The 22930-nt window shown below is 50.2% G+C and overlaps 1 protein-coding gene across 6 annotated transcripts in view; it reads right to left on the bottom strand.

Moving 5' to 3' along the window:
- ADAMTS17 (ADAM metallopeptidase with thrombospondin type 1 motif 17) overlaps positions 1-22609 on the bottom strand; it is a 185558-nt gene extending 162949 nt beyond the window's left edge. For 2 of the 6 annotated variants that reach the window (XM_083850394.1, XM_083850398.1), the window contains exons 1-6: positions 22484-22609; positions 22266-22394; positions 15155-15222; positions 14183-14821; positions 13219-13580; positions 3466-3631 (exon numbers count right to left, since the gene is read on the bottom strand). In XM_083850394.1, coding sequence (XP_083706520.1) covers positions 3466-3631; positions 13219-13580; positions 14183-14390 — 736 coding nt within the window. In that variant the 5' untranslated portion in view covers positions 14391-14821; positions 15155-15222; positions 22266-22394; positions 22484-22609. Of the gene's footprint in view, positions 1-3465; positions 3632-5573; positions 12770-13218; positions 13581-14182; positions 15135-15154; positions 15223-17113; positions 17311-22265 lie in introns of those variants that run through there. The other 4 variants (XM_083850395.1, XM_083850396.1, XM_083850397.1 and 1 more) reach the window with 4 other exon arrangements.
- Positions 22610-22930: the final 321 nt, after the last annotated feature.

Genomic DNA, 22930 nt, shown 5'->3' with positions numbered 1-22930 from the left:
GATGGCACTGGAAACATGCAAAATATATGAGCAGACTAGAAGAGGGTGCCCAGAGAGGTTGTGAGTTTCCCTCACAAGCTGCCTGGACGTGGTCCTGGGCAACTTGCTCCAGGTGCAGGCTTGAGCTGGGGTTTGGAGCAGATGGACCCAGAGGTGCCTCCCAACCTCAACCACTCTGGGATCCTGAGATACCAGCAAATGTTAAACTACCCTTGTTCCATCACAGTTACCACAACCATATCCATTGACTGCAGCTGAGGGCGTGGTGGATATCGTTGGGTGGAAACAACTTCATTGTTTATCCCATACGGTCGCAGAGAGACAAGGCAATGAAAAACGCCCTATCTCAGGTATTTTCTAGCCCCAACTCTAAGCTTTAGGGGGGTTAATAAAGGAGATTGTACAGTTCCCCACTAGTCCTCTCTGATCTGCCCGTTTCTTCAGTGCCGAGAACTCTTGCTATGACATCCAAGTTTAGGAGGAAGGGCAGATGCTGCTGAAAGACAAAAGAGCCCTGCAGCTACTTCTGGGCCCCAGGAATAAGTTGAGAACTTTATGCATGGAGGTCCAGGCCGAACCTGAGGGCACAGCAACAATCATGTAAGATGCATTACAACAGTGACCTCTTTCTCTCCTCGCTTGGCTCACCTGTAGAGAAATTCTTATCTATAAGGATTAAAACCCACGGACAAAACTCTGTGACTCCATCCTCTCTCCAGAAAGACTCCTAGTACAAGACCTTAGACAAAAACGTTGCCAAGCTCGTTCCTTAAAATCAGAACAGTGTGATAATAGATTTTTACCCCAGATTCGGCACAGATTCTAGAGATGAGAACCGAAGAAATGTTTCACATCACTGGTGTGAAGCTATTTCCCAAGTTTTTAATGACGCCGTGCTTCAGAGCAAATGAAACCCAACCTTCCCTTCCTTCCCCCTCACAGCATATGCACCTGGAAACCTTTTAATGGGTTTTCTGTTTGCCTCACAGGGGCTCATGTTCGTGCCTGAGCAGAAATGTGTATTGTGACTTGAACTCTTTCTCCTGCTGGATGACAGGTGATAAAAATCCTACAGATACACATATCATATGACTAACAATAGCACCTGGCCCATGATGACTGGATCCGTCCTTTGCCGCTGGAGCACTTCAGAATTTAAACAAAGGAATTAAAATATCGGTCCTGAACCAACAGACCTGGGATTTTTTAACCCTTTAATAGGCACTTTCAGCTTCAGCTCTCAAAGATCCACTCACGTAAGACCTTAAGTGCTTTCCCACTCCTGAATGCAGCCAGATTAATCCTCCCATACGGATTATTCCAAGAGACATTTGGCTGCCACAAAGCTCTCCTGCAGCTCTAAACATTTCTGCTGTTGTAGGACATTAAACTACTTAAGTTTTGATTTTTTTCTATTGTATTTGCCCAGACATTATGATCTTCGATAATACAGGATGTGCATCTAAAATGTCTAGGACATGAATACTTCCTATGTATTTCCAACCTCCATTCTTTTCTGACAAGTTTTAGCCTGGGTAAGCCAAATTACAAGCCAGCGAGAGAAGGGATCTCTAGTACTAATCTGATCAGTCCTTCACTCTGCTGATGTTGCTGAGTACCACAGTAGTCACCTTTTTCCAGGAAAAGGTCTGGAAGTAAGCCCCTAGGCCGCCATTTCCACACAATTTCATTGGGAATAGACCTTTTGTGTGTCAGAGAGGATTAATTTTTTTTTGTTACAAAATGCCTTGTGCACAAAAGTTAATCCAAACCAGACAGGAGTCAATTAGGTCGTTAACGTGCTAAGCCTATTAACAGCCATGACTTACATTTCTTTCCCACAACAATGAAAAACATTCAGGAGCCTGCCTTTAAGTGGCAAAGCCCATGAGCAATTTCATTATTTTATGACACAGCTACTTGAAGCAGTGGCTGTTTGCACAAGCAAGCAGTACTCCCCGCTGGGCTGCAGCCGGGTGCTTTGTTCCTCTTCTAGCACAGCCAGACCGTGCTCAAGGCAGAGATCCGGCACCCAAGGCAGACAAATTCTATTCCCAGCTCTTTTGCAAACTCGTGCGTGCATGTTTGTAAACCACACGGTTACAGATTTTCTAATTTTCCTCACCTAGCTGCTGAGGGAAGGACTAAAGCCTTCTTGGTCTCACAGAAGAACTAGAGATGCACATGCTGTCCCCAACTCCATCCTAGTTTAGCCCCTCAATTAGCACCAAATAGGAAAAAATCCAGTCACAGAGCTAGATCCATAGCTTCAAGTAAGCTTTGCATCAGGGTATCAATTTCCTTCTGCCTCAGATCCACGCTCACTATATGGACCTTGCCTCCTCCTCGGCATGAGCTGAGCTATAGCAGTACTGTGTGCAGGTACGTGCGTGTATGTGCACATGTGCTCTTAGCCCAACAAACATGAAGAAATTCAACCACTTTGCTTGCAGAAGAGAGTTTCAGTTCCTCAGTCCATGACAATGATGTATCTGCTGACCTACTAAAAGTTGAGCCCCACACAAGAGAAAATAAAGGCCCTGCCTACAGGACTTACCAACAAGCAACACCAGCTAGAAGGCAACCTTGTGAATGAGCGAGCACAGGTCATCTCTGGTGGTACACAGGCCTGGTTAAACACAAAAACTTAAGGTATACATGCAAACTTTCTTATGCTCATGGCTACCTATTCCAGCCAGTTCCTTCAGACCTCTGCTTTGACCACTTTTGCCAATAAAGAAGCCTTTTGTGCCGCCGTTTCCCTGTATGTCTAACAGGGGTTGTTCTTGATCACTCTGTTCCCAAGTACTGTTCCCATACTTGTGAATCTCAGTCCTGTACCCATTACACTTGCTATTCCTGCTTCCCATTTTGTCTCTTTAACAGCCACGTAAAAGACAGCATAGGCATCTTCACCTGCTGCCTCTATTTGGTACGCAGACCACCCAGTACAAGACAGAACCTGAAATATTGGTGGGGTAATAGGGCAATAGAGGAATAAAAGAAACAGAATATAAAGGCACCCTGAAACCTGAAGAAGAGATTTGGCAGAGTTCCTAATAAATACCCTCTGGATGCAACCCACCCGGACGGATTTCCAGAAAGGATAAAACTCATTTGCTCCAAATGAGGCAAGAGCACCTCCTGCAATTGACCTCAGTTTCAAAACTTGGGTCTTTGCTAAAAAACCTTCCTGAGCAGCAATCACGTTGCATGGTTAAAGCAGAAGTCAAAGTTTATCTCCTCACAAACTGAAGGTTACAGCATGTGTCCTAACTATTTCTGTCCTTGTGATGTGGCTCTTTCTGCCTGAAGTAGCAGAAGAATTCATTAGCACATGCCATTTTTCACCACCTCCAGCTGCCCAAACACTTGAATTACAAAATACAGACATATCTGGCAGGACCACAGTTACAATTATAACTGCATACTCATGGCTGTTCTCTTGAGCCACTTCAAGCTCACCTGCTACAACCTTGCAGTGCTCATCAGGAATGTGCGACTTCATGGGATGGCTTGGTTTTGTGGAGCGCCTATGTCTGATGAAGTGTTCTTTTCCACTAAATGAGGTCTCTGATGTATTCACTGGTTGTATTAACATTTGCTCTGATCCAATTTGAATATAGCCAACCTGTCCACAAAAGAAAAAAAAAGGAAAAAAAGGGTATCAGACAGTTTGGTATCCTTACCATTTTTATCAACCCAGTCCTAACCGAGACCATTTCCCTGCAATCATTATCTACAGCATGAGGAAGAGTGCGTATGCTCATGTTCAATCTGCATAGTACAGAATAGAGATCTTCATCTGCTTCTCATATGCATATATATATGTATTTTATTTTACAGAGCACTATTTAGAAACATCATTATGCAAGGCGTTATTCATGTCCAAAAAAAAAAAAAAAGAGGAGGAGGGGTTCTTGTCAACGCCTTGCCTTTGAGTTCTTCCTCTCCCTGCAGCTAGAACACCGCTCTATCTGGAGGCATATATATGTACGCCTTACGAGATGCTCAGCTCACACGAGAAAAAATAAACCCTATTAAAGAAATGCTTTCATAACCACCTTTCTAACTGACAGCCAGAATTGCACTGTTATCAAATGGCATTTAGTATCTCAGCAGAGCAAGGCTGCCTGCAAACAGGAGACCCAGCTACACACGTCATTCCTGCAGACAACACTAAGTGTTGAAGTGAAGTCCTAAGCGCGACTTGCAGAGCCACCCACACTTTTTGGTATGGGGACCAAACAGCTTTTACTGACGGCAGTAGGGGCCACATAAAATTACTGCTCTCCCTGCAAGCCATGGGTTGGGTTTCGGGGGTCAAGCTGGGAATGGACTGTTTTACCTTCCCAGCGACAAACTTTTCCACCATTCCTGGAATATGTAACACGAGGAAGACAAAGGCCTTGTCTAAATAACAGTAGACTGCACAGGCTACAGGTCAGAGCACTAAAACCCTGCCTTTCTTGCACCAGGTCCAGACCTTACACCAGGGCTGGCAAGAACATCTTTGGAAGGCAGCTTCTGCCCCTGGAGAGCCCTCCTCTGCTTCTAACCGATAGTTTTCAAGGGTCTTTTATGCCTTTCCCACTCCTTTTCTGGCATCAAAGGAAGAGAGCAAAAGCAAAGCTATCACCTTAAAACTTAACAAAGCTTCTAGGTTTAGTAATCAACGCCAAGCTTATAGCACACTGGAGAAACGTGAATATGTACAATGAGGGTGTTTTTTTTTTTTTTACTTCCTTTTCATTGTACTGATCCAACGTTATTTGTATGGCAATGAAAAGTCTTGAAATACAGCCCTCTGTAATGCAGTCCCTTGGAAGAACTCTCTAGGTCTGATCCAACTTCTGCTAGCAAAGGAGGGCTTCACGTGGCCTGCCAGGAGGCACCAGACTGTGCCTCTGGTACACCTGGTAGGTAAAGGAGCTTACAAAGGGCTCCTGTATGTTGCCCGACTGTAACACCCATCCCAAACACAGAAAGGCAGACTAGATTCCCCTGACCCGTCACTGAGCTCTGTGCCAGCCAGGCAGCCATCCAAAGAAATGCTCTGCACGTACATGCAAATTCTATATATTCAACAGCTGACTGTACTAATATGATTTATAATATACATTACATACGTACTGTAAATTGTACATTTCCACACCTCCCTGCCAAATTCAGTCCTCACGTACACCCAGGAAATCCCTTTGGCCTAGTATTTCCAGCAAGAGGAATTTCTGCTAAGAGAAATGAGAGCTCTCATCTTCTGACAGCCGTACAAACTGAACAGCATTCAGGGGAAAAGCAGGATCTCTCGCAAAGGGTCACTACTTTTCAAAGTGCACTTGAAGAAATCAGTGTTTCTATTTGCCAGGGCTGCAAAGCGTGCTGATAACAATTAGTCCTGTGTCTCAAAAGAGAAAAGAGAGACCTCTTTTGAGGTCCGATTACCTAAAATGTCCCAGAAGGGCTCCCATTTACAAAGAAAAACAGGGTTTTTTTTCTTGCCCCTTCAGAATACACACCGGTTTACAAGACCCACTCTGCCCTGGAGTTTCCAAAGGGAATTCCTCTTCACTTACATTACAAGTTGGGCTTTGTCAGAGTTGCTTCAGAGACACCGAAAACTCCTGCGACTTATTCTTCCAGCCTCCTTTACGATGCTCTCCGCTACTTCCCCTCCTTGTTCCAATCTTCCAGCTGGGAGGTAGCCCCAGCCCCCTTATTTAATATAGGTTTTAATTATTTAGAAGAAGGGTTGTAAATCTGGTGCCATGGTACTAAAAGCCACACCAGAGCTCCTGAAACCCTGCCAACCATTTTTGTTGGTGCCAAAAATATGTAAGAAGAAGTCAGTTTCATCACCACCCGACATTATCCCAACTTTCTGGCATCAAGTGTGAAAATAATTTAAACCATTGGAAAGGACTTATGTTTCACATTTGCTTTGGAATTGTGAAACCTACGGAGGGAAAGAGCCATGCGTCTTCACCCTGGAATAGGTTAAGAAGCAATCTCAAGTTTAATCTGACAAGCCAACTAGAGTTTCAAGCAGGAAAGATTTGCAGGATTGGGCCTGTAAAGTATTCCTTGGGAGCTACAATTTTCCCTAACCTTGCCAGTTGGGTTCTAGAGAGTCCTCAAACCTGTTGGCCCAGATGAAAATTTCTGACCTAGTAACCTGAATACTCTGGTCATTATTTTGCTTTTTCCATATGAAATGCATTCCTCATATTGCCTCTGTCAACTCCAGACTACTCCAACTACCACATGCTACGCTGCGCTAACCTCAGCAGGAGATACCGGCCATCGGCACTAGACAAATGCTCCGAGTTCTTCTCTAGTCCATGCGATCTTCATGGACTGCAAAAAGCTAGATTTTGAAGATAAAGAAGTAAAAACAGAAGGCTACGTAACTGTCAGAGCTATCTTCCCATATCTCTGGAAATTATTCCAGTTAAATAAAATGCTTTGGAGTTGCTAATCCACGTCTGCCTGGGGTGATACAGCTCAAAAGCTGGCATATTCCCTCTCATCCTGAGAGCCCATAGGAGCAGGACCAGGCACTGCACTGGATGCCAGTGCTGCTCAGCGTCCTGGAAAACAGGCGGCTGTTGCCCAGCCCGGCCATCCCGGAACACCTGAGACACAGGAGTCATCAGAACACAAAAATTCAGAGGGGCTTAGAAGTTCAGCTCACTCTCTCAGGGGAGACCTTATTCTCCCTCTTACCTTAGTGCTCTCTACAACTCCCTGAAAGGAAGCTGTGGGGAGCTGGGGGCCAGCCTCTTCTCGCAGATAACCGGTGATAGGACCAGAGGGAATGGCCTCAAGTTGTGCCAGGGGAGGTTCCGGTTGGAAATGAGGAGACATTTCTTCTCTGAAAGAGCGGTCAGGCATTGGGACGGGTTGCCCAGGGAAGTGGTGGAGTCACCGTCCCTGAGGGTGTTCAAGGAAAGGTTGGGCCTGGTGCTTGGGGACATGGTTCAGTGGGTGACATTGGTGGCAGGGGGACGGTTGGACCAGATGATCTCAGAGGGCTTTTCCAACCTTAATGATTCTATGATTCTAAATTCCTCGTCATCTGTATTATTAATCTAATCCGGATTTTACAGTTAGCATGACCGGACCATATAGCTGACAATCACTCAGCTTCACTAACAGGACAGGATGGAATAATTTCAGCCTCAGAAGGCAGGCAACCAAACTGGCAAGTCAATTAAAACTGTAAGATACGCTGCCCACTACAGCCCCACTGACCGCAGTGCTTAGCAGTGGCTACATCTTCCATATTATCCTTTATTTAAAAATCAGCTCAACACCGCTCGCTAGGAAAACCGTTGGAGAATCTTGTTCTCCAAACCACCAAAATGGTCACACGCACGCTTCCTGACTTCTCGTGACCTAGAGTTTTATACACATGTTGGTCACCTGAGCAAGAAAACATCGCCGTCCTCTCCAATCTCTTGTGCTATCCCTGGCTAAGCCTTCCTTTACACATCTCCGGGGTCACTGCGCCTTTTCCCAGGCTAAATAAAATGACAGCAGGGAAGGAGGCAGGTCCTCACCCCATCCCACCGAAATTACAACAGCAGCAAAGGGACCGCTAGGGCTGGCACTCGGCGTTTTTAACCACACCGGCCCAGCTCCACTACTCCGTCCCCTGGTAGTGCTGGGGGAGCTGCGACAGCTTGAGGGCTAACTGAGGACAGGAACCCAAAGTCTTCAGCGTTCTCTGCACGCGGGGCTGGGCCTTCCCCCATGTTAACAGCCTCCAGCAGTTACGCTGTTTTTCCAGCCCTTTTGATTTTCACAACATCTTCGAATGAGATCTGTGGAAAGCCGAATCTTGAACAGATTTTTCTTTCTCTCTTAAGTGTTCATTAGTTACAAACATATGAACACGCAGAAAATAGTTATAATCATCTGACAAATTCCATCCCCTTCTCAATTTCTCAAGTGTTACACGTAAACCTGAATTTAACCGTTTCCTCAAAGTTAACATGAAGTCAATACCTAGAATGAAGAAGAAAAAACAACACGGATTGAATTTAATAAACTTCATGTGGCTTTCAGACCTGTCCTTATCAGCCATGCCTCGGCTTTAAGTTAATTATTATTTACAAGTGCAATTCAAGCGAATTTAAAACAAGAGCTTTAAGCCAGGCCTTGCTCCAGCATCATTTCAGGCTTACACTCGGTGGTGAGAGCTGGGCATACCCACGAGTATCTGCCTGCACCTCCACCTCGACCTGCCCCTGCCTCCGAGACTGCCGAGCGAGGAAAACTCCCTTTTGTTCACTGTGGAAGGAGAAAGAAAATCCCAGCGCAAAGAAACCCAGCACAGCAATTTTAAGAGGTTTAACTTTGCAGCTTATGGACCAGATATGGATGAATGCCAAACAGCTCGTCTCCTGGACGAGAGGATTTGACAGAGCTGAAGGTTTCCTGAGGGGAAATCATATCATCTTATAATCCTAGCATGCCTGCACTGCCCTGCTTTCCGTCACAGCAGAGGCTCTTGCAGTCACCTGAAGGGCAGCACTGCCCTGTTGCGCACACAAAGCACTTGTTACCACTGGAAAGGGATCGAGTTCACCAAGCTTCAGACACCCGCATCAAAACAGGCATCATCTCCCCAACAGTCAATGAAGAAAGGCCAACACAACCAAAGGGACGATTCACCAATCTAGGCTAGCTAAGAAACGGGACAAAGCATCGGGGAGGCACTCACTCGAAGCGCCCATCTTCCTCTTCTTCCAGCTAACCGGCAAATACATGTTTGGCATTTAACCTTGTTCAGTACCCAAATGACAATCACGACCCTATAATAATAACCATTTTGCCTTATCACCTCCACCAAACTTACAGAATCTCTGCCCAACCTTCCTGAAAAAAGGAAACAGCCGGCTGACACAACAAGGTCCAGAGGGATGCTCTGTCATCTCTCTTTGCCCACACTTGCCAAAATTTACCATCATCTACACCCTCATGAAGTCTGTGGATGGTACCAAACTGGGAGGTGCAGGGGATGCAAATGAAGAGTCACTGTTCAGAAATATTTGAAGAGGTTGGACCTGTGTCCACTGGGAGCTGCATGAGGTTTGCCAAAGGTCACCATACACGCTCGGAAGAAAAGAACTCCTTTTCTTCTCTGTGTTGATCATACACGACTACACAAGGCTCCTAGACGTGAACCTGAAGTCTGTTTAAATCAAAACCTAACGCTCATTTGGATGTACCCATCGCCCTCTGAAAACTTTAACTTTTTCAAAACTTTAGGTACAAAAATAAGAACAGCCTATACCAGCTGTACTGCACTGACACCGCAGTCCAACAGACTGCACTTCAGCATGTCCAAATGACTCTAGCAAGAAGTATAAAAAAAAAACAACAAATGAAATACATCAAAGTCTTTGGGAATCCCTCATTTCAGAGACAGCTTGAAGCAGCATTCTGCAGCAAGCAGCTGGGGAAGAAGCCTCCCCAGAAGCCAAAGGGCCCTGCCTATTTCCTCTCTCTTGGGTCTGCAAGACAAGATAATTCACACTAGGACTCAAAACAAGCACCGCTGCAGTCACAGCACAAATAGATCGTGCTGAAAGGGCCTCCTCTACTGTGCACCCTGCGCTTCAACCAAAGAAGCGCTGCAAAACGTAACGCTGCCCTGCCAAACTTTGCTAGAGAGGGTAAGGGCAGCACACGGAGAGCAAGAGGCAAAACATAACTGAAATTTCACCTGAAAGCAGTGGAGGAATAGTTCTGAGAAGTCTCAAGCAAACTGGAATTTCCACCCTGGAAAGAGACATAATTCATCTACAATCTGATCTCAGACTGCTGGAAGCAGAGGCCTTAAGCCACGACACAATTCACCTCAAGACAACACACGTCGTGGCCTTACATAGCAGGAACTTCCCAAAAAAGCAGCGATTTCCTCTGCTGCACACTGTCTTGTAGCATCGGTCAAATGAGGTGCAGCACTGTGCTCCTGCCCGTGTCCCTGCAGCACCAGGAAAGGTCAGTTCAGTCCTGCGGTGCGGTCAGAAGCCAAGTGTTTGCACAACTGAATTCCCCAGACGAGGCGCAGTCCTGCCAAGTTGAAGGCAGTAGCGCTTTTTGGGAACTCAGTAACTCTCATCTATGCGGCAGTTCCCAGGTTGTCAAGGAGGATGGGGAAGCTGCAGTGTCCTCACAAGTGGTACCTTTAACCACGTAGACAGGACCTTAGGTAGACCACCCTAAACACGTCACGGCCTGGTACAGCTACAAGCCACCCTTCTCGATGCAATTGCAAGCTGCGGCAGGAAACTACAACACACAACAGTGGTTAAGAGCAGCATCTGCAAGGAGAGTTTAAAAAACAAAACGTAACCTTCAGATGTCACGCTGGGAATCTGATAAAACCACCAGGAAGCAATTGCTCAGTCTGGTGTTGGCTCAGTTTTCATGCCACTGCATCAGGGATTTTGTTTTCCTTAGAACTCCACCTGCCCTGGTCATTTTATATCACTTTTTGTGTGATTTATGGCATGGTTGAGGAATACAATTACAACAAAGTCTGAGCCAGCTGGAGATCAGGATCCAGTATTATTACCTCTGATCGACCAGCTTTTCTCATTGAGATGCCTCGAGCATCCGTTTCCAGCCCTATTAGCACTCCCACAGTGAATTTTTCAGGAAACATCCCACTGCAGCGCTAGCATTGCTCAAGACACGAACGACAGGATACACAGGAGGCAAGGTTTCCACAACCAAGCTCCTTCTTTCAGCCCAGCACGCAAGCCTTGACTGTTTTCCCACCTGTGAAGCTGTGCTGCTGCTGAGGGCAAAGCTCTATTCTTTCTGCTGCAAACTATACCTAAGGAAGCAACTGGAAAATTCAAAGTGTGCTGTAGCAATGGTTTGGGTATTTTAATTGCCAACTAGAAGGCAAACAAATTGGGCTCTAAAGTCACCTCACTTCGGTTCCACTCTAGATTCAAGGTATTCCTAGATAATCTGAGGCAAACTCTTCATTCCTCTGATCCCTGGAAGCATCTTCCCACTAAGTCGCATAGCTTTCACTGCAGGTACGTGGATTTAGCGCAGCCACTGCAAAAGGCTGAGTAAACACTGCGAAAGGAGGCTAAAATCTGCTACGTTTCATGTTTACAAATTGGATTAAGAAGCCAAAAGGTCAATTTAGCCGGAATACAGTCTACATGGTGACGTGGGTCAACTTAGTGAACCCATTTCAAAAGTTAGTATGAGGTTCATCTGAAGTTTGGGTTCAGCCTAAAGACACTTAGTTTTCTGCTCTCTCTTTTTCAGTTCACGAAGGTGTTATAAGCCTCACTCACCCATATGTATTGTGCCTCTGCTTTGAGCCCTTTCCCCATTCCTGGTGATTATCTGAATGAAAAGTAAATGAATGGATTCCCGTAACAGGAAAGGAGTCTCCTGACATGCAGAAACACATCTCTCTCAACACATCTGCCCACACCACTCTCAGCACTCCCAGGACCAGATTCACAGGCAAACGTGAGCAGAGCTTTACCAGCACTGCCACTTACACATGTGGCAGTATTGATTTTGGTCCCCTGAAGTGCCACAAACCAACAGCTTTGACAGAAGTCACTTTTTGATCCCAAATTACGTCAGCTAGCTCAGTTATGTCAATTTAGTCATTGCTTAGAATTCATGACATAAACAGATCCTGCAATATTGCGGCTCATATTTGCAGAGTAATGAACAAAGACTAACTAGTCTTGTTTCTTTTCCAACTTTTCTACTGGGAGCATCGCCAATCTTTCTCTCTCCCCCTCCTCCATTCCCTGATCTCAGGCAGTTAATACTGTGCCTACAACTACATTCTTCTTTTTTTAAAACATTCCTTCTCTGTCTTGTGTGTTTTTTAGCTCTGCTAGAGTTGGTAGCATTGGAAGCCCAGCACTTCATGAATGGGACTAACGAAACGAGCCTGGTGACAAAAGCAGAGAGCTGTTAGCGGTTTAAAGCTTGAAACAGGTATCAGCCTTAAACTCAGCAAGCCCTCGGTGGCACACAGCTCAGTTTACAGTGCCACTCAAATACTCAGCATCTTGAAGCCACTTTGTGGTGTTTTTTTTTTTAAACCTGAGGCACAGCGCCCTCATATGGTTCAGGAAAGCCCGAAGTGCAGAGCACACGGAGTGTTTAACACTGCAAAGGAGTTTAAGGTGAAATATCCGTCAACAGTTCTGCACCAAGAAGTTAGGCACGCATCCCAGGGCTACTAACTGGGAGTCACACTTAACGCCCCAGTGACCTTCTGAAGTACTTTCAAGCTATCAGCAATTATTACAAGCTATCCCTTGTCTTGACTTCTAAACCTCCACTGAGAATAATACAAGCCGTCCCACCTAAGACCACCTCTTCTCGCCAGGACGCTCACAGATCCCAGACCCTGCGGGGCCACCTGAAAACACTACATCCTCAGGCAGAGAAACCCAGACACCTGGCTGGGAAAAACACCCTGAAAGGGCTGGTTGTGGGCTCCCCCTCGGTGCCACAGGTGTCCCCACACAAGGCCCTCACACACCGACACCGGGTGGAAGGGGCGGACTGAAGGAGCGGTGCCCTGCTGAGGCGCCCGTTGTCCCAGGCTGTACCGCGGTGTCCCCTACACCTGCTGGAGAGGGGACCAGGGCAGGCAGAACCCACCAACCACCCAAATGGCGGGCAGCGCCACAAGAGGAGGGCTCACCGGCCCCAGTGGCTCTCTCCAAGCCCCACAGATGAGTGTCCGCTGTGGGGGTGAGCCTCGGCCTCTCAGACATTGGGGTACGGGGGCAGCTCCCACAGCGGAGAGCCGGGGGCTGACAGAAAGCCCTCATGGGGGGACTCTGGAGACAGTGCGGGACAGGGGCTGAGGGGAAACACTGAGGGGAAATGTTGAGGGGAGGCACTGAGGCAAGGTGCTAAGGAGAGGCACTGAGGGAAGGCACTGAGGTGGGGTGCTGAGGCGAGGCGTTGAGGGGAAGTACTGAGGTGAAATGCTGAGGGGAGGCACTGAGGGGAAGTACTGAGGTGAGGCGCTGAGGCGCTTGCACGACCCCACAGCCTCTTTTTGCCTCCGTGGGGCATCTCCCTTAGCACGAAGCCGGGAGCTGAGAGGAACCCCCCGCGGCTGGGGACAGCGGTGAAGCTCGCCACAGCGCCGGGAGCCTGAGGGGACGCGGGGGACCCGTCGGGGCGGGGTGCCAGTACCAGCCCGGCGCAGGTGCTGAGGGAGGCGAAGGAGTCGCTGCGGTTCAGCACGTGTCCCGTGTAGAAGCAGAGCCGCTCCTCCGAGGGCCGCCGGGGGCCGGGCGCCCGCCGCCCTTCCCCGCGCCGATGCTCCACCACGAAGTCCCGGGCGAGGAAGCGGAGGTCGCGGCGGAGCTGCACGTAGAGCTCGGTGCCGGCGGCGGGCAGGCGCAGCAGCAGCAGGGCCTCCGCCGCCCGCTGCAGCGCCCGTCGGCGCCGGGGGCCGCCGCCGCCGCGATCCCCTCGGCCGGCGGGCGGCAGCAGGTGGATCTTCTCCAGCGCCACTCGCTCCGGGATCACCACTTCCAGCTCCGCGCCGCCAGCTGCAGGCGAGAAGGGGAGAAGGGCTCAGGCGCTCGCAGCCCCGCCGGTCGCTGCCCGGGCCCGACGGGGCGGACCGGGGCTCGCAGCCTCCCCCCCCGGGGCCGGTCCCGTGCCGTCTCCCCCGTCCCACCCCCCCCCCCCCCCGGCGGGGCCGCCCCGTCGTGCCGGGCCGGGCCAGCCCCGAGCTCGGGTTGCAGCTCGGCCGCTCCGTGCGCTGGAAGCTGCGAGCAGGCAGCGGAGACAATGGAGCCAGCGGGGGAAAAGGGATTTATTTCTCTCTCCGTGCGCACACGGACGTTAGATGCAAAGCCGCGCAGGGAAGAGAGGAGCGAAGCACAGGCTGAAGCTACTTGTTAAAAAAAATAAAATAAAAAATAAAGAGAGCGCAGCCGCGAGCATCGCATTTCACCAGCCCCAATAAAAAGCTGCAGGGAGAAGGGGAAAAGCAGAGCGAGCCGCAGCCAAGGAGAGCCTGCAGCTTTCCGCACGGAGCCCCGCGGCAGCGGCGAGAGGGCAGGCAGGCGAACACCGGAGCGGGGGCCACGGCCCCGGAGCGTGCGCTGCGGTCCGGACCGGCACCGCCGGGGGAACGCAGCGCTACCTGTGGCGGCGTCCGTCCCGCCCAGCAGCAGCAGGCAGGGGAAGACGAGGGGCAGGAGGCAGCCGTCGAACATTTTCCGGCAGCGGCGGGGCGCGGAGCGGAGCCGTGTGCGCGCTGCCCGCCCTCGGCAGCAGTACGGGGCGCCGCCGGCAGCCGCGGCGTGCTGGGCGCCCGGCCACGCCCCCCGCCCGCGGCCCCGCGCGCCCATTGGCTGAGCCTTCCTCCTCTCCCCGCCTGCCGCTCGCTTATTGGCTGCGCGCGAAGGAGGTGGGCGGGGAGGGGGGAGGTGGCACGTGGGTGGGGGCGGCCGGCGGGGGGCGCCCTTCGCTGCCCCTCAGGGGCTGGGGCGCCATCTTGGGGCCATCTTGGGGCTGTCCTGGGGCCCTCAGCAGCCCCTGCTGCAGGGGTGGGCGCCCGCTGAGGGGCACGAAGCCACTGGCACAGCCCAGCCGGCCGCAGAGCTCCGCCACAGGGCTTTTTGCTGCTGCTGAAAGAAGTTTGATGAGCTTTGATGAGAAGTTTGATGAGTTCCTCTTGATAAATCCATCCATTCCGTCATTTTCTGTAGCCTTCTCCACCAGCAGCATCCCAAGGCTTGATCCCCTCTTCATTTGTCAAAAGACCAGAAAAATTGAATATCTGGGTGCACAAAGATGTTAGACAATCTTGTATACTCCCCAAAACACCCGTTATGCTGAAAAAAGCAAAAACCTAGCACATAAATCTCGAGATACAAAGACTGGTCTTTAAAATTGTTGAAGAGAGAGAGTGATTTGAAGCAGGCAGGACAGGCTGTTGGTGCTGGTCAAGAGGACGCTTTGGGAGAGGATGAGGAGGGATCCAGCCAACACCTCCCTCTCCTCTCCCCGCTCCAGGTGTGTGACACACACGTCCTCGCACACACACATCCTCGCCACGCACAACCGCTTCCATCCTCACCAAGATCCGACAGCCCCAAGAGCTCCATCCTACCTGACGGTTCAGCCAAGCCCTGCGCGTCCTCAGCTTCGCAGAGGTCAGAAGCCAGCCTGGTCCGGGGGCTGTGGAAAGCAGGAGGGGGATTTGTGGAAAGCAGGAGGGGGATTTCCAACAGGAGGAAGATTTCCGTTGCGTTTGGTGGGCTCTGGATCAGGTCCTGTGCTGCCGGCATGGCTGGGTCGTAGAAAGCAGTAAAGACCCAACGTGTTAGCAGCTTTAAACTGCCGCGGCCAAGCAGAGCAGCGTCTTGGATTTTAATCTCGTGCAAAAATCTGCAACTCTTTTTTTTTTTTTTTACTGAAATCGTTGAAGAATTCAAAGGAAGACCCATAAAAGAGTGCGAATGACTCTGGCAGATCTCAGTGCAGCACTTAGACAAAGATTGTCCAAAGTTGTACTGACAGGGGTAATGGCTCTGAGACGCAAGGAAAGGGAACCAGATTTGGATGCTCATCCCTGCGACGGCAGGCAGCTGGGGTAGTGCTAAGAAAAGAGCCGTTTGAAACTAAGGAAAAGGCTGGCAAGAAGCTTTGCAGACAACCAGGTTAACACAGAATGGAGGGGAGAACACAGAAACGTCAATTTAGCATTATTTCAGCAGTATCGTCAGCGAAGATTTCCACGCAAGAAATTTCACCCAACGTGGTCCCCTGCTTTCACTGGGGGTGAAACCAGACTGCAGCAAGACAAACAAAAAGAGGAAACAAAGCACAAGCCATCACACGGGTTTGGCCTCCCTCTTCCTTGAGCCAAACCTGCCTCTTTTCCCAACTTGCATGAATCTCTCGCAACCTTACAGCTGGTGCCCAGCTGTCCCCTTAAAGACATACCAGCCTTTGCTACCAGGTGCCCCATCTGCTACAGAGAGCAACAGGTAGGACCTCGGACATTCAAGATCATGCCTTTGCTTGTTCAGACAGGGTGATGGTCTGGAGACTTCAGGCTGAGAAATGCTGCTGCAGTCAGAACTGACAGCCCCTTGCTTGTCAGTTTTACCTTTTCCATTTCTGTGGAAAAGGTTTTGTTTTCCAGTTCTGTTCAGGATTTCTTGTGTTGCCTTGCACGAGCAGTGATTATAGCGTATAAATCATGTTACCAGATACTTGGCTGCATGCTGTGATGGGCAGGTTAACCCCATTTTCTCTCTTCCAGGCATTGTGGCAGTCCCAGGCACCAAGAACCACAAGGAAACTTGTCTCCCCAGTGTGGCAGCACTGGGAGGACATTACCAGCCATCAGCAGCAAGAGTGAAACCGAGGATCCACAACCAGTTCCCAGCAGACAAAATCTGAGCAAAGCCAGGACCCATGTCGCAAATTCACTTTCTTAATGTGAGATCAGGTGAGATTTAAAAGCTCTGCATTTTCCTATCTCTTTTCAGGCTTGGTCTGTGCTCTAACAAGAAATAAGTTACCAAAGCAAAAGGACTGGTTCAGAACCCATGCAAATAAGACAAAAACTCTATTTGGGACTGTCTTTCCATATGTCAATATTGTGGCATAACATGGCTAAAACAGAACCTCAGAAACTGAGTTTCCCTCCTGACCTGCAGCGAGCCAATGACTTCAGCACCTCCCTCCGAGGCCAGAGCCCAGGCTGGCACAGCAGCTCTGGGCAGCAGCTTCCCCACCGCTATCCCACCCATGGCAATCCTCCACTCCTACAGCCAAGAGGAATCTGATTTGTGAGCTGCCAAATCTGGCCTGAGCCCCACACAGTCGTGTTTAAACCCAGACCACCAGCCGTCTTCATTTGCTGAGGGACCAAAGCTGGTGCCTCGGCTCTTCCCTCAAACAAAAGGGTTTGACTGGGGGTCGTAGATTTGCGTGAGTATTTAGTAGAGCCTTTGTCCCACCTTCCGAAGTCCTCTGCCAAAGTAACAGTACAAAGAAAGAATAAATTTAATAGTGTGGGGAAAAAAAGGGCGCTAATAAAGAGAAGTCTGTAACTTACTGCATGGAAGGACTCACTCCGTGGCAGGGCTGGCCAGCGCAGACCATACTGGGGTAGAGCTGGTCCTTTCTGAGCATCACAGAGGTGCAGAGCCTCTGGGCGGGGGCCCAAGAGGCTGCAAAACCCTGCATCGGGGCAGTGGCACAGGCAGGCCCTACTCTTGGCAAAGGCTGGAGCCAGGCAAAAAGGAGAAGGCCCTGTGGAGGTACCCACGCAATAAAAGAGGAAACCGTGTTAGGAGCAGCAGTGGTTTTATTGAAAGCAAATCCCAAAGCTCCACTGAGACACAAGCTTTATTAATTTAACACCGTGGGCTTTTCAGAAATGTCTTGAAATTGTTATTGATAACGCACGTGGCAGGAGGGGGCTGTGGTCCTGCTGCAGTGACCACATTTCTCCTCTGTCCCCAGCCCTTGCAGGGGGGAGTCCTCCTCACCATCAGAGTGGATTTAGCCCCACAGTTTCTAGGAAACAAGCCCTCTCCCCTTCTGAAGCTAATGTTTTATATATATATATATATTTATTATTTTTATTTTTTACAATTTTAAATGTACATCAAGGAAGCCAAGTTTCATGGCCATTATTGCGCAGTTAATAACCCTTTGGAGACTGCAGACATGTGTTATATACATCTTCCCGAGCAGTCCTTTGGCTCGCCGCCTGGAAAATGCCAGCACGCAAAGGGTTAACTTGGCCACCGCTCAGCCTCCCCTCTTCTCCCCAGCACCCCTCTCCAAACCCTTCCTGTCCTGGTCCTGAGCGGGCAGCGCCCATGTGGGCAAGGCTTTCCTGCCCAGCACGCTCTGATGGCATCCTGCTCCCCGTGCAGCTCCTCACCTTGCTGCAGCCTTGGGGGCAGAGGCGATTCCCCTCCCTGCCGCAGGCTGCACCTGCCCTAGTGCCATTATCCTTGTAAATGCCCCCGGGTAAGCCAGAGGGTTTAATGATAACGGAGGACTGAGGGAAGCTCTTTTGTCACTTAAAGCAATCAATCAAATAAATACAGGCAGTTCTATAGGTTCCCGTAAAAATGGGTTTCCTCCAGAGCAGTCTTTCAGTCAGCCAGAGGTTGGGTTAAAGCTTCTTCCCTGGACAGAGCATGTTTGAGGGTGTGCTCCCTCACGTGGATTCTCCAGTGTGCAATACCACTCGGGTAGCCCTCTGCAGAGGCTCTTGTGATGTCTCTCCTTCCAACTGCATCAATTCTCCTGAACTTGTGCAAGAAAAACTCCTTCTGGGACTCTTCTGTCAAGTCCGGTTGAAAATGGACAGCCCAGTCCTGAGCTCCTTCCCTGGATATTTTCTCCCCAAACACCTCCTGTCCACCCCTCTCCAGGAGCCTCACAGTTTCACTCAGTTGCAATGGGAGAATGCATCCTATTTTTATGGAGTATGGAGAACAGAAGAAAAATATCCTTGTGGGGTTGGGACTGAAAGATTTCAGGAGGAACGGACTCCTGAAATCTCAGGTCGCTTCACACCTGCCCCTGTGAGAGCAGAGATCCGGCTACGTCCCCACACCAGTGCGCTACTGCTTGCACAAAGCTTCCTGGGGCATCTTGCTGCCTTGGTGCAGACAGAGGGATCACAGTACAACGCTGTGAGGAGCGGAAAAACACATTGCCCACCTGCCACTGTGGGTGAGAAAAGCCAAGAAAAACAAAAGAACGTGCTCCCAATTGGGCAGCACAGCTGCAGGACGCTGGAAGATCTGCACCCTCCAACGCAGAGGTTGAAAACACAGCAGTACCACCACTTCCACGCAGACCATGCTGGGATTTTTACGCAGACGAGGCTAGTCCAGGGTCTGTTTGGTATCTGAGATCGGCGCACAGATAGCCATCACCCAGGCAATAATAATCAGCCACACGTCACTCCCCAGGCATGCAGGAACAAATGGACAAAGGAAAGAGCTGTCGTTGTTTGAGCCTGACCCTAAAGTTCAGCGAGGCTTTTTATGAAGTCCAGTGTTGCCACCTCTGATGATGTTATCAGGAACCTGGGAATAGCTGGCACTTTCTTTTGTTCCATTTTATGGTTTGTTTGGGTTGTTCCTCTCCAAGCCTTGGCTCCCACAGTCATGAGACTGTTATTTCTCATTTAACTCCGTCACTCCGTGTCTGACCCCATGACAGGCTGGGAAACGTGAGCTGCAAGAAGCCTGGAAGACGTTCCCAACCATAGGATTGCTTAAAGCAATCCTTTCTCAAAAAGTGATTTCTTTTGTGTGTGTGTGTGTGGAGGGAGATTTACTGAATGCCTGGAGCTGACAACAGCAGAGACCTTCACGCAGATGCCAACTTCTTTCTTTTCCTGGTGCTGTCCTTCAGCTGGCGTCCCCATTCTCCTTCTCAGACTTCTTTTTCTATCCAACACCTGCCTTGGACTAGGATTGCCCCTCAAAATGAATATTTCACATACGGCTCCTCATTCTCTGCATAGCCCTTGCAGCAGGGGCAAGAAGCCAGAGGAGGAGATCTGTAAGGCAAGAAGGCAGTGCATGCAGTGCATGGCTTGGAAGAGAAAGGTGATGCTGAGGGCTGGGTGCAGCCATCTGCGTCGATGTGAGGGGCCTGTACGCGGTGGCCTCGTGCAACTGCACAGACTTAAAAGTGGCTTCTTTCCATCATGAAAGTATTAATAAGGGAAACTGCTGACCTAAAACACTCTTAATAATGTTTTCCTATTTCTTTAACACCTCTCCCTAGAGCACTCTCTCCTCCCTTCACAGCGTCTTGGCCAATTTCGCTCACAAAGCAAACAGAGAACTCAATATCCCCACGAGCAGGGATTACCAGGGGTCAGGGGCCCTCGCCAAGCACCGCGGCTGAGGCTCCGAGGTGGGTCACAGCACAGGAGCCCGCTCTCCTCCAGCCAGCGAGGCACTTTCCCCCCCACTTTGCAGCCCACCAGGGCTGCAGGAGCACTTGCAGGGCCATGAGCCCGTGGGGATGCACCAAGGCAGAAGGTGACATCCTTCAGGCACAAAGTGCTACTGCACGGTGGCACAGAGCTGAGGAAGGACCGTGTCCCAAGCCAAGCCCCACTGACCACCCGGGCTGGACTTGTAGAAAACCCCTTCTCAGTCAAAATCAACCAAAAAACCTCTGCCTTTTACCCACGAGCAGTGGTAGGGCCAACAACGCGCCAGCATTCAGCGTTCCCTTTCCCTACTGGACCAATCCTTTACCTGAGTTAGTGCAAACCTTCCTGGTTGCTCCCATTTTGGGTGCAGAGCTGCACACAAGCGTCACCGTAACGCCACTGTCAGAAGCGGTGCAGAGTCCACAGACTGAAGCCTCCAGCTGCCGGGAGCTGAGCTTTAAAATCAAAATCAACAATACAATTCTGCCAGCACTCTCCCCAGACTTGGCTGCTCTGCGGTTCCCCCTTCCAGACCACTCAGCCTTCGTGCTCCCTCCCCATCACCCTCAGTTGGGTCAGCGGATTCCCCGGCACTGTCCCAGGAAGACAAACAGCACCAGCAGGGAGGGAGTTGGGGGCAGTTGTGGCCAGACAGCCTCCACCGTGCCATCCCACAGCCTTTAGCACATGCTCCACAGCCTGGAGACACAAACTGGGACGCTTGGCCAACTCTTGGCATATATCTGATAGCTGCCCATCCTAGGGGTCACATGGAGCACCTACCTACTCGGGAAAAGCCCCACATTTTGGGCTCCCGAGCTGACCTGACACAGCAGAAGCATTTTTATTCTGAGGGAGCAGGGCGGCAGTGATGTGCTGTGACCGTTTCCGTGCCAGCCAGAGCTCTCTTTTCATCCACAGCCAGCAAGGAAACCCGACTGCCCGTGTCAGCAGAGTCTGCTCGGAGTCCCTTGGGGAAGAACCAGGCAGATGGAGGGCCAGTGTGAGGTCTGGAGGGAGCAACCCTTCTGCAGACTGAAACACATCCTGCTCTTTAATCAACAACAGCCACCAATACCTCATCTCAGTCCATTTGGGGCCAACACTGTCATTATTTGCAAGGTCATACAGCGAACCAAGAACAAAATCGAGATCCTTCTCTGATGCTAGATCCTCTCTCCCAGCAGAGCTGGCAATTGACTTTGGCTCGGTTGCAAGTATTTGTTCATAAAAGCAAAATATTAGCGTCACTCTAGGACTATTACAGCTGCCTCCTTTTTGGCGTTCCAGGCCAGACCCCCACAAGGAACGAGAGGGGATGCATGTTGGGCAACCTTTTGGCCGTGAAGGGTCCCAGCACCATCTGCGAGCTGTGGATGGAGCAAAACGTGCCAGCAGCGGGGCACCAGCCCCCGGCAAACCCCCGCCTGCAGCAAACACCGGGCAGGCAACCTTCAGCTCCTGCCCCTGCTGGGGCGAAGGCAAACCCAGCCACCTCCTGGCTCTGAAAGAGAAACCCGGAGATGGGAACCCGGGAGGCTGCCATCCATGGTCTGCGGTGCTTGAGCACAGCGGTGCACGGAGAGAGGTTCAGGAAATGCTTCGCTCCCATCAGAGCAAATCAGCTCACAGCTCCCTACGCAGCTATGGCTGAGCACAGCCTGACCACGAAGGTTGTGCTGAATGGGATTAAAGAGCTTGTTTATGCCAACAGATCCCATTTTTCTGCTGACACTTGAGGGGAGTGTGGGCACGCACAAGCTGTTTGCTTGGCTCGGTGGGTCATCTCAGCCAGGGCTTAGTACAGCTACAGAGCCACTGGGCTCCTCAGCACACCTCTCACAGAGCCCAAGCCCAAAACTTCCTCCTGGTGGTGGAGGAAAACCACCCCCACAGCAGTGGGGAGGGAAGAGACGCAGTGTGCTGCACCCAGGCCCTGATATGTGCTCTGTCCTTGGGGTGAAACATCTAGATTTTGGTCCGACTCATCTTTTCTCTCTGCTCTGTATTTATAAAAATCCCAGTTTCAGTGCAGCATTTAACACTGCTTAGGGACTGCTTCAGCCTGGCATGGCAGTGACCACTGCTTATTTACATTAAGACTCTGGAACAACTTTCTACAGGCAATGCTTTTCAGTGGTTCCTCCTGCCAGCACGCTGCGGTGGTTTTGGAAGTGTTTTAGGGCACGGTTCTTGGAGCACAAACCCCATAGCTCAGTCCCTGCCCCTGTACATCGCACTTGTCAGGGCGACGCAGCCCCCATCCACCCAGCAGCTTGCCACATACCTCGTCTTCTCGAGCACACAGCCAGCAGCCAAGTAATTTGTCCTCCTGCCCTTGTAGAGGTTGTCGTTGGGCAGATTTTCTTACACAAAGCCGCTTCCTGGCATTCCCAAATCTTTGGATTGCTCCAGCCTTTTTGGATTGAACGGATTCAGTACACAACAGCTCCTCAGCCTCCATCCCCTTTTGTGTTTGGGAGGTGATACCCCACCCATCCCTACCTCATACGTGCCCACGCTGAACCTGGCCCAAACCCCTCTTCCCTTAGAGCTTTGCTTTATTGCTGGCAGAGATACAAAACACTGAAAACCTCCCAAAAGAGCTCCCTTTCTCGGGTGGATCCTTTATATGCTCAGAGCAGAGAGACTCCTAAGGGGGGACATCAGAGTAACCCTCATCACCTGAGAGTTTCATCATCCTTATTTCCATTGCAGGTGTTTGAGATCCAGGTGAGACTGGGGCTCCAATCACTAGCACCTGCAAACTCTGTGGCTTGACAAATTCGTGGTTTAAATAAATGATAAAGATAAGAATAAAAAAAAGTACAAGCAGTAAAGCAGAGCCAGAGATTAAAATCCTTCGCCCCCCTCCAGCCACTTGTTTTGCGGTGTGAGGCTGACCAAAGGGAAATTGCCAGTTGCAAGAACCACTTTCGCACCCCGATCTTT

This window comes from Anser anser (assembly GCF_964211835.1).
Source record: "Anser anser genome assembly, chromosome: 10".
Lineage (NCBI taxonomy): Eukaryota > Metazoa > Chordata > Aves > Anseriformes > Anatidae > Anser > Anser anser.
Note: the sequence above shows the minus strand (reverse complement) of the source record. Positions and strands in the feature narration are given on the sequence as shown.